Here is a 12,279-nt window from a genome sequence, read left to right as displayed (position 1 = left end):
ACATAACCAATACTTCATTTACCCTCAGAAAAAAGTCAAAACACACAAAACCCTGAACTAATAAAAACCATTCATTTGCAGAAATATGTAGCTTCAACTAAACTTTTCAAAAAAATGCTAAATGCTTTAAAAATTGCTTATAGTAATATCAAACTTTTGTCCCTTGCTGTTTTGTTCCTTGTGTTCCTTGTCTGTTTTCCTGTGTCCAGCAAATAATTAACTAGTGTTCCTTAAGTTTTGCTTTGCAACAATAAAATAAAAAAGCTGGAATTGTGGGAATCTGAAATCCAGTTTACAGCAAAAAGAGCTAGAAATCTTAAACAGCAAGCCTTGGTCAACAAAGGCTGAGAGAAATTCCATCACCAAGAACACAGGAGGCTTGGTAATGATCAACTTGAAGATAAGTTGTCTCCTGTCTTAACATAAGAAAAGAGTCTAGAATGAATGTTATCAGATTGTTTTGTAATCCCCTGCTGTAATCCCCTGCTGTCTTCCCTCCATAAATTCCTGAAATTACCATAACCCTTCCTACCTATTAGCATGTGTCTCCCTGAAACCTTAAAAAGTGGTCAGGTGTTCAATAAAGTATTCCAGTTTTCTTCCCCATAGCTGGGATCGTGTAGTTTTTGACCGTCTCAGTGGTGGTTTTGATGTGGTTTTGTGTTTGTTTTTTTTTTTTTTTAATTTAATGAAAAGAGTTGGATCTCTTCCCATGTCTAATGGCTGTTATTGCAAAATTCTCCAAACCTGGAAATGTCTGTAGTCATGTTGAAGTTACATTTAACACACACATGCAAAGAGCCTGTAAATGGAATCTGCAAGTTTGTAAGGGAAGAAAAGGACCCAGTGAAAAGCATTGCAACACTGCTCTTCCTTCAATCCCTTATGGCTTGATATAAAGTCCCATATAAACTAGCAGTCAGTCACATGACCCTCACTTGGAATGAGATTTACCCTCACAACAGCTTCTTTTTCAGCTCTGATTTTTTAATTTTTTATGTTAAACTAAGAGAAGTGGTCTTTGCTTATTATCATACATCATAGATAGCATAGGCAAAAATGCCATCATGGTCTATTAAATTAAAATGTTCAGCTCAAGAACAGATGCCGTGACTTATGGAGGTTTCTGAAGCTAAGCAAATGCACATCTGACTGTGTGGACTGTGCAGTATTATATTTATGATGGTTTGGTGAATGGCATTCTGATGACTGCAGATCAGCAATGTGCTAAAGGCAGTTCTTGAGAGAGCACTTTCATTTTAGTATTTCATAGGTCACCTGCTAGGGTAATAATTATTGTATTGGACCTGGCTGGGACAGAGTTAACTTTCCCCATGGCAGCCCTCACAGCCTGTGCTGTGCATTGGTAGCTGTAAAAGTGCTGGTAACACACCAGTATTTTGGTTACTGCTGAACAGCTCTGGCACAGCATCAAGGTTGTCCCTCCAACATTCCACTTTCCATCAGTAGGCTGGAGGTGTGCAGATCTTTGGAGGGGACACAACTGGGACAGCTGACCCAAACTGACCAAAGGGATATTCCATACCACAAGATGTCTGCTCAGCAATCAAAGCTAAGCCTTTCCATCTCTCTTCTTACAATAAAGATTTGTCCAGAGGATAATGAAAAGTAGGCACCACTCTCCAAAGAAGCTTCTCTCTTGTGTGATATACAGAGATGTACACAGATTAGTCTATGTCACAAATATTTGAATCAGCTATTTAAATGTCTATGATGTGACCATCTACCAGAGAGGGAGAGGTTGAGGTCAGTTAAAGTAAACAATTTATAAACAGCGGAGGAACTGGACTTCACCAACAAGCTTATGAAGTTTATAGTGAAGACCATTTATTACACAAAGCACACAGTTTATATAGGGTTAGGACTACAGCTTATTGGCTAAAAGAGTTAACACACCACCACGCCAGATACTTCAATTGGTTAAAGCCTATCTCTCACAAGTCCCATGTTTATATTATTTATCCTGGCTGTTTTCCTGCACCTGCAGAGTCCTGTGAATTCCTACTATGTGAATTCTTGGGGAGTAACCTCCTCCCTACCAGCCAGCAGCAGCTGAGTTCCATGCTGCCTCTGGCTGATAGCTCAGTCTCACAGGTTTTCTATAGATCTGAATTGCTCACTTTTGATTTTACTGTAACAACAGTCAGTTTGTTTGCCAACAGCATACAATGATCCAGTGTTTTGGATAGCAGCCTCAAGACAAATATTGTCTCAGCCCAAGTCGATTCCCTTGTAGCTCTGCACCAGTCGCTCTAGGCTTGCATATTTTTAATATGTGGAACAGCTTTGACAGGAAAGCTTCTGGGAAGCTGAGGACAGCACGGTGATCAGAAACCTTGAATCAAGGTTTCCTAACAGGTTAATGATTGCAATATTCTGGGTTGAGTTTCTAGATCTGAGGAAATATTTCTGACAGAAAAGAAAAACAAAACAAAACAAAACAACAACAACAAAAAAAAACAAACCACAAAACACTCCAAAGCAAGCACCTAAAAAAAAAAAAGAAAAAGAAAAAAAGAGAGAGAGAACAAAACAACAAAAATCTCAATCATTGTTTTCCAAACTAACAACTTGCTACTAAAAATTGCAGAATGAGCTCTCCTCTTCACCTGAGGGAAGCAGTAAGATCAAGGGCACACACCAACTGCCATGAGTAAGGCAATGTTCACAACACCCCATCACCAACACAAACAATACTCAATACTTATGACACACGACCTTCCTTCACATCATCTGTAATGACTCAAGTCCTCGGACTGTCATACATAAGGCCTGAAAGCCAAGGCCTTTCCTAAATAATTAATTCCACCTTACATCAAACATGTGGTGAGGTGAATCCTGTCTTTAAAGTGTCATTTGCAATGGGAGATATATCCACACATCTTGAACTTTCTGAAATGGTTCATATGGTGTGGGGCTGAACAATCAAAGACTGTGTATCCAAGAGCCAGGTGGTTCATGCAGAAATGTTAGAATGGTTTTTCTTCCAATAAAATCCCTCTACTAGAAATATACAACCATGACAAGTTCTCAAGAGATAATATGGACACCCAGTGTGATCACATGGAAGTACGATACCCTTGTTCATCCTCCTTACCTCTGAAGAAGTGGGTTTGCAGTAGCCAGCTCCAAACACTAGATTTTCTAATGACATACTGGACTGGTCTGGTCCTGCCTCCATGTTGCCTTTACCAAGCCATGACCCTTTCCCTGGACGAGCAAAACTATAAGAAGAAAAATTAAGAAAAACTAATCAGAGGAACATTGTCAGAGAAGAGTCATTGTTGTGCAAGTGTTATTACCTTTCTTGGAAAATAGTTATACTTTTGGTGATGATGGGTTTTGCTTTTATTGATTTCAGGTTGGCATTGTATATTCATGTTTCCCTTGAAAATGATCATTGTGCAGTGTGCCCTAGCTCAAGTGATGTCTTGCCATTCAGTCCAGTGGTCTGTTATCTTTTACTCACTCCTTTCTCTGCTGTCTTACAGATCTTTTTCCAGCATAACATCTCACAAACACAACCTTTCCATCTATCCACACAGATCATACCCTTACCCAACCTCTCACCAGCTTGTACCTTGAGATGCAACATCTTTCTCTGGTTTTCACCACATCAGCATTCCTCTTCTAGTTGCATGTGAGCCCTTCTACCTATTAATATCTTTTCTGAATCATCCCAAAGTTATTATTATAGATTGGAATTTTAGTTCCCACTTCTCACTGTCTCATGACATTAGATTTCAGCACCAAAATGACAAGACTACAGCCCAGAATCTGCATTTGTTTTTCCTGGGTGCAGTCCATTCATCTGGGAAGTGTTCTCCCATCCCCTTGGTGCAAAATGAATTTACTGTTATCCAAATTCTTCCTCAAAAATCCAATAGAATGTAAGTTGTTTTAGTGTTGTGGTCATTACCTCTCAGTGCTGACTATTATGGTCAATGTTGCCTTCTGGCTGTTTCTGTATGTCTCCCATCTTAGACAATGAACACATCAAGAGTGGAGTATCTTGTGTGGAGTTTACTCAGCATCAAGCCCACCAAAGTACTGCTGTACAGCCTGGGCTCATACTCTAGATTAATCTGAGTAAAAGTATGCAACCCAGTAATGAGGTAGGCTGCCTTTATATTCACTGGAGAGGAATTGGCATTTCCAGCACATGAGTCACCTCTTTCTGAAACAGTCATATCAAATAGATCAGGGGAATTTTACCCTCAAAGCACTTATTTCTTATTGTGGACTATAAAGCAACAGCAGCTGGAGTTAGATGAGATAACTCCACTCTTTGTCCTTCTGATAATTTGTGCTGTACATAAACTGTACCAAGATTTCAAGAGGGAAGGCAGGCTACTTGTGGTGAATTGAATCAATCAAATTACGGGTTCTAAATTGTGATGCAAGCAACCAAAAGTGTTCTTGAGGAATATGTAGGCAAAGGTGGAACTGAAATAATGACCTGCAGAGAAAGAAGGAAAACACATTTGCTGTTCACACAAAGTGCAGAGGTAATGACACTTTAGTTTGTGCTTCAGTTCCCAGACCAGGATCACCATCCATAGGCATGATGCACATCCAGGCATCCCAAATTACATTGTACCCAGGAGACCTGGTCTCCTTGAAAGAATAAAAACTTTCAGGATCGAGAGCACAAACATATCTTAAAACCATAATGTGCTGGAACTAAAAGCCACAGGGTAGTGCCATTCATGCTGTGAAAGCTTTCTAGTCTGAGGTTGTTCCTCTTTGTAGACCTGTATCATGTGGCCACATCAGCTCAGATCAGCCTCATTCATTGGTATCTACACCTGATCCAGTTTTATTAGAGTACTGACTGCTGTACAGAAAAACACACACACACACAAAAAAAAAAAAAAAAGAATCATCGAACACCCTGAGCTGGAAGATACCCACAGGGGTCACTGAAATCCAACTCCTGGACCTGCACAGGACACCCCAAGAATAACACCATGTGCCTGAGAGTGTTGTGCAAATGCTTCTTGAGCTCTGGAATGATGCTTATGCTAAAGACACACAACAAATATTTCAGCAATACTTGTTATATTCAAACATCAGGTGAGGTTCTGGGGAAAAATAGGGTGAGGTGTGCATTGTCGGAAAAAGAATCTCAAATAAAATTAGGAATTGGACCAGTTTCAGAAGATTAAACGTGAATCCCTGCCTTGCTATCACAACTGTGGCTTGTCATATATGAATAGTGGCAAAAAGGCCATCCCAGAGGAGGAACAATGGGGTGGAAGACCTTATCAAATATCTGTTCTTGCTTATGTATGTTTTAATTTATGTGATCCAAGGAATTTCCAGCTGGTTGCTTCCAAGCTACATGAAGTATTTCTATGTATTTCCTGTATGCAGCATTTAGGATAAAAATAATAAATGTATAAAGAAATAAAGAAATAAAGCTATTTGAAACAGCTAAGAGATAAACAGTGCTCTGAATAATTTCAGCTGTTATTGAATGATGTTGTCTGCCCTGGTCTGCTGGAAACGCTCAAGAAGCAGAAATAAAAAATGATTGCTGTGGTATCAGAGAGAGAAGCTTAACCAAATGTTGCCTGCACTGGAAAAATTCCTCATTTGAATATTAGCAAAGCTTTCAAAGGTTTAAGGAAAAGCACTTTCTAATGCCTTTTTATTTATTTATCTTTTGCTTTTACAGCAGAGAAGGGTTTTTAATCTTTTGGTTTTATGGAAATTGATTTCACATAGCCCTGTAAAACAAAAACCTTTTTTGGGAAACACGCCAAAATGTCATCAGTCTGCTGAGGGAAAGTTGAAGTGGAAGGCTTACAAACTGCTGAGGTCCCCCTAATGCTTCTGAAGTACATTATGCTTGAAGATCATTTTTATTAACAGTAACAGGTTAATTTGCTAATTTTCTGGATTTGTCTCTACTTCTTCTAATTGTGTCTGCAGACATGCTTATTTATATGAATCATGAACCTTGCTTACTTACATGTCCATTTGGACTATCTATTTAATAGCATTGATTTAATATCACCATTTAGATCCTTAACCAGTATGTTAACCTTAGCTTTTAATTGGTCTCTGGATAGAAAAAGGTCAAAAGAGGTAATGTGTACATGTCCAAGAGGATTAACATGTATGCAGGACTATTAATATTGTCAGTAAAATGTTTTATACTTTTTTTTTTCGAGCTGGCCTTTTGATGACCCTTTGATCCACATAAACATGGGTGGTCAGGCAGTTGAACAGGTTGTCCAGAGAATCTGTGGATATCCTATCACTGGAAGTGTTCAATCCCAGGCTGGATGGGGCTCTGAACAACCTGGTCTAGTGGAAGGTGTCCTTCCCAGGTCAGGGGAGTTGGAATGAGATGATCTATAAGGTCCCTCCCAACCCAAATCATTCTATGATGTCTCTATTCTTCAAGGAAGTCTCCTGGTTACTACAGCATCCATCTAAGGACACATAGTACAGTAAACTGTCTCAAAAAGTCCATTTTCCTCCTTCATTATAGCCTGCAAGAAACCAGTAGCCAAAATTTAAGAAATTTCTGAGTCAGAGGTTATACTCAGGCAATTATTTCTAGCAGTCATGGTTACCATCTATGAATTTGTGTCCATGCCTTTTCGATTTATGCTCTTGGCCTCTGTAACATATTTTGGAGTGAACTGCACTTGCAATAAGTGCTGAACTTTCTGATTCTTTTTGAACTTGCTTTTGGAGAACTGTATGTGGCACTTCTTGGTTTTTGTATAGCACAAAATATTAAATAAGCATTCCCTGTTTATTTTATCTTCTGTGGACAATTTCTCACATATAAATGAGAAGACAGTTCCCCAGCATAAGAAATGGATTGGCCTTGATAAATGTTAATTGAAATGTGTTATGGAAGCAAATCAGAAAAAATATTTTAAGGTAGTTGAATATAACAATGTTATCTTTGAGGTTAAGCTTCCCCAAAAAGTAGTAAACTTTTTGAATTTTTAATTTTGTTTTGGGGTTTTGGTTTTTGTTTGTTTGGTTGGTTGTTGTAAGCCAAACCTTTTTTTAACAAATTTTAGTTTTTAGCAGAACAGGAGAAAAAAGATAAAAGATTGGGATCTGAATCTTGCTTGGAAAGAATTATCTTGAACTATATGTAATTATCAAACTGTAAAGGACCCAAAACAAACAAACAAACAGACAAACAAAACCCCACACAATCATCACATTTTTCATTGCAAGAAATTATAATCTTGTGACTACACTAGGGGTGAAAGTTGAACTTGTATCCCATTTAGGCCAGATCCATGGAGAAACCACTTATCTCCCCCTCAGTCCCTTATACATATAATATTATTGCTTTAAAAAAATAAAAATATAAGTCAGTCCCATACAAATAACACACCTCAGATTAAATCCTCACAACCCCCACTGCCAGCTGTTTGCATTTCACCAGGAGCTTCCTTCTAACTCCCGTACATCAGGAAAATTGTAATGACAACACTGATTTCTCTCCTTTTTTTTTTAACTCAAAACTTTAATATAGCTTTTGGGAAATTACTACTGGTATATGGCCATAGGGTATGGGTGATTAGTTGAATTTTCCTTTCCAGTATCACATTTGTGCAATTTGAGATGCAAGTTGCCCATAAATAGAGGACAGCTACACTTACAACAGTAGAAAAATTGACCTGTGTAATCCACACCCAGATTCAAAGTGCACAGGGCAGTACAATGTTTGTATCACCTATAGATAGATCAGTTGTGCTTTCGAGCAACAGAAGGATGCCTGGAAATAAAAGAATTTTGGTGAGCTAAAATTGCTGAAGGATGGTCAGGGTTGGCCTGATTCCTCAGTGCAATGAAGCAGAACAGAATTAGATCAGGGCTGAAAACTTTAAATACTCTGTGTCCACCTGATTCTGTTTCCTTTTTCCAGAGCAGAAAAAGCTAAAGGCATGAAAAATTATCTGTGTCTTGGTTTTGCCACCAATAAAATTTGTGTTATATTATTTCCCCATCTCAGATCCCACCAAGATTTCTAGTTTCTCATACAGTGATTTGAATGCGAGCAATTAAGGATTCAATGTTAACAAGTAAAATCCAGGAAATATACTTAGTTTTTCACATAAAATTATGTATGAAAGTGGGGAAAGGAATGAAAAGTTAAGGAAAGTCCAGAGAGTGGAGAAAATTAAACTCCTTTTTTGTGCAAGCAAGAGAAAACAGGTTTTCCAGCTGCCTGTGGGAAGTGGTCTTGTTTATCTGTATTGATTTCAAGACTTGCTTTTCTTAATTTTTTGGTGTTTTTTGTTTTGTTGTTTTGGGGGAAGAAGTGGTGCAGAAGTCCATGGAATAAATGAACCATATTTCTTGTTCTGTGCTTCCTGAATGAGCCCAGTTGTGCTTGCAGCAAGCCTGATACTAATAGACCTCTATGCCATAGACTTGCATATTTCCCTTTGGGAAAACCAGAACTATTTATTGAAGTCTGAGCTATGTTGGACCAAAGAGCCTTTCCTAAAGCTGAAACTGGGCTAATAAGAGCTGTTTGCACTTACAGACTGAACTAGTTGTGAAGCCAGTGACAGAGAGCTGAGGGAAAAGTCGGTGCCTCAGGCCTGAAAGTAAATTGATCCATAGAAACCAGAAAACTGAAGTCCAAAATCCCCAAGTCCTCCTCCTCCTCAGCTACCTCCTGCAACTTTCTGCTCACATTTAGCCTCTGGAGCTTAGACAAGAGAATAAAAGGTATTAAAGCATTTAATGAAGGCCAGTGCCTCAGCAGGGGAACAGTCTCAAGCTTGAACATTGTTCACTTTTTTTGTTTAACTTTTGACAAACTGGCTGTACTCATCTTCTGTCATCCTGGGTAAAATGAGATTGCCAGAGGCAAGTCCTTAACTTTCCAAAGACAACTGTCACTTCTGTGATATTAGAAGACCTATGCCATCCAAATTCCTACTCTAGGTTCTTCTCTATTTGTCCCACATCCCAAAAGTCTGAAATACAACTCCATGATCTGCAGCTGCCAAAAGCTTTAGGTGCACACACCATGTCCTGGCACAGCCACTGTCACTGAGGGAGAGTGATGAGCTGGGATCTGCCACGGCTCAGCTCCAGCTCTGCTCTGACAGTGTCCTGCTGTGTCTGGGGGAAGGGTTTGGGTGTAGGGCAAGACACAGGTGAGGGGAGCAGTATTTCAGGTCAAGACAACAACTCTCACAACCACTGAACCCTACATCCCAGTTCTCCCTTATTGTTGCACTCTTGCCTGGAAAGCAAAGTTTTGGACTTGGTCCCAAGTGGTCCAGCTTCCACAGACACTTCTGGGGTGATTTCTAGAGGAGTAAAAGAACTCTAAACTTCAGACTGAGAGTTTTTAACCAAGGTCTGTCTCTGTGTTCTGTAAGGACAAGTAAAAGTCACCCAGTCCTTTCTCTGCTGCTCAGAATCCACTCTGCATAGGGATGCAGCTGCCCAAGGAGCCAAGAGAGTAGGTGATCCAAGCACCAAAACATCACATCATGTTCCTGGTCACCCCACATCTAGCCCAAATATGATTGCTCTAGTGATAATTAGGCCCACAAGAACCTCACGAGGTTCAACACATTCAAGTGCAAGGTGCTACACCTGAGACTCAACATTCCCACATACAAGTGCAGACTGAGAGTCAGTGAGAGGAATCCTGCAGAAAAGGACTTGAGGGCTCTGGTGGGTCAAAAACTGGGCATGAACAAACAGTGTGTGTTTGCAGCCTAGAAAGCCAACTGCACCTTGTAGCACCTTTCAGTACCTAATGGTAGCTTATAAAATAGCAGGAGACAGACTTTTGAAAAGGGCATGGAGTGACAGGACAAGGGGGAATGACTTTAAATAGAAAGAGGAGAGATTTATTTCAGATGTTATGAAGAAATTCTTTACTGTGAGGATAGTGAGGCCCTGGAATAAGTTGCCCAGAGAAATTGTGGATGTCCGATCCCTGCAAGTGATTAAGGCCAGGTTGGATGGGGGTCTGAGCAACCTGGTCTAGTGGAAGGTGTCCCTGCCCACAGCACGGGCCTGAAAAAAGATGATGTCTAATGTCCATTCCAACCCAAACCATTCTGTTATTCTATAATTCTTTGATAGCAAAGCTGGAGATGAATTGACTGCAAGTCTATCTCACCACTTTCCTACCCAGCCTTTCACCTCCTTAGTAAATCCATAAAGCCATTAGCAGCTGCCATGAATTTGGGCCCTATTAAAAAGCTGAGGGTTATACTCCTCAAAAAAAGCTGAATCACAAAATTTCCATCCAGAATCCTGCAAAGGATCCTAGAAACATGAATTTCATTCATTCTCAGGTTGGTGAAAAGCGAGGTCTTCAAAGAATCAAACCTAGTGTAATATTTATTAGTCAGAATTATTGACCAGGACAAACATCAATATCAAAATGTTCACTTGTCAAAATGCAGGAGACAATGGAAGCACCTTTGAAAGGTTTCCCCAACAGGAGCTATTTCTGAGTACACAATACCCTTAAGGGAAAGGCCTCAATTGGTCTTTCTGGTTTCCCCTTTTAAATACAGACAACATAAAAGAACTGTGGGGAAGAGTAATTTGTCAGCAGAGCAACCAAAATATGAATAGCCAAGTCCACAAGGCATATGTTAGCATGTAAATGTGCTTCAGGCGCAGTGGTTTTTCAGGAAAACTTCAGGATAGGAGTGACTTAATTTTGCATAATTATTTTCAGAGTAGGTCTAAAACTGTTGCAATTTTATATTTAAGTTTATAGGTATGTGTAGAAATTATGTGTATATACACACAAAGTACGTACCATGATGGGATAGTTCAAGGCAGCAAATTAAGCCACTGTGAAACAGTGCACAGGTATTTTTTCCCTATCTCCATCCTTCCAAGTGTTCAAGGCCAGGTTGGATGGAACTCTGAGCAACCTGATCTAGTGGAAGGTGGGCCCATGTCAGGGGGGTTGAAACTATTTTAAAGTCCCTTCCAACCCTAATCCAACTTCTATGATCTGGAGTTTATTTTTTTCTTTAATGTGACAAAAAAGACTTTCCAGTCATTGAGGTTCTGTCGTGCAACAACAACAACAACAACAAAAAAACCGAAACCAAAACAAACAAAAAAACCCAACAAAAACCCCCAACAAACATGTGATTTTACATTTTTTTCCCTATGTTCCTAGGAAACTCCAATGATAAGTAATAAACAGGAAAGCTCTGAGCTGTGAGCAACCTAAATAAGTTTTAGTGACATGTTTGGTTTTAGAGTGCTTGGGACTGTCATTTATTTTACACTAGTGTCTTCATCCTGATTTATACTTACAGAATGCAGGATATAAAAACCCTTCAGGTCCGGAATATTTATCAAGAAGCAGATAAATCCCTAGCATTACACTTTAAAATGATTTTATGGGCTTAAGCAAATGAAATTCTATATTGTGTTGTCAAAAATCTTCATTCCATTGCATTAAGTAAATACATTGTATACTTCACAAAGGTCCACAAATAATATTTTAAAAGCTATAATAATCTGGCTATGGAACAGTTGCTCATCATGCAATTTATGCCTAATAACAGTAACAAGCCTGTGCAGCCCCTTTCATTAGAGGATAACACAGCACTCAAAACAGTCATTAAGCCTGGTAACTATTGTTCTTTCATCCTTTTCTATAGCAGAACAATTAAGCAAATTATCTGGGCAAAATTATCTGGTTAGAAGTAGTCTGTTTCAATCTAATTCACCATTTAAAAAGTCAACACATAGCAGAGCAGAGATGCAGCAGTTACCTGTATCACATCAGCAGAAGACAGATATGTCAGCCTGGTCTGCTAATGTGAGACACATCACTGTCACAGCTCATAGAATCTTAGAATGGTTTGGGTTGAAATGGATCTTAAAGATTATCTAGTTTCAACCTTCTGGACATGGGCAGGGACATCTTCTACTGACCAGGTTGCCCAAAACACTGTCCAATTTGGTCTCAAATCTTTCAGGGATGAGGGATCCAGAACTTTACAACCTCTCAACCTCTTACGAACTTAATTCATCCTGTGACATTATGTGCAATCAATGCCTTCACACAAAGGGAGAATTAAAGCCAAGATATACTAAGTCAAAACATGAAACCTGTGGAAAATACAGGTTACTCTCACCCCTCTGACACTGCTCTTAGCACAGTATTTGACAAATTTTAGTCTCCTGGTCATGCGGTAAACAACAAGACCTTGCCAGAGTTAAGGGAAGCTGAACAGCGCTGAACACTGCATTTTGTTTCAA

The 12,279-nt window shown here is 39.3% G+C and overlaps 1 protein-coding gene across 5 annotated transcripts in view; it reads right to left on the bottom strand.

Annotated features, from left to right (window-relative positions):
• FAM135B (family with sequence similarity 135 member B) overlaps positions 1–12,279 on the bottom strand; it is a 289,327-nt gene that overhangs the window by 73,784 nt on the left and 203,264 nt on the right. For all 5 annotated transcript variants that reach the window (XM_071553796.1, XM_071553792.1, XM_071553793.1 and 2 more), the window contains one exon: positions 3,119–3,245. In XM_071553796.1, the coding sequence (XP_071409897.1) occupies positions 3,119–3,245 (127 nt within the window). The remainder of the gene's footprint in view (positions 1–3,118; positions 3,246–12,279) is intronic.

Source organism: Pithys albifrons, chromosome 4 (genome assembly GCF_047495875.1).
Source record: "Pithys albifrons albifrons isolate INPA30051 chromosome 4, PitAlb_v1, whole genome shotgun sequence".
Lineage (NCBI taxonomy): Eukaryota > Metazoa > Chordata > Aves > Passeriformes > Thamnophilidae > Pithys > Pithys albifrons.
This window is presented reverse-complemented; position numbering and strand designations above follow the sequence as displayed.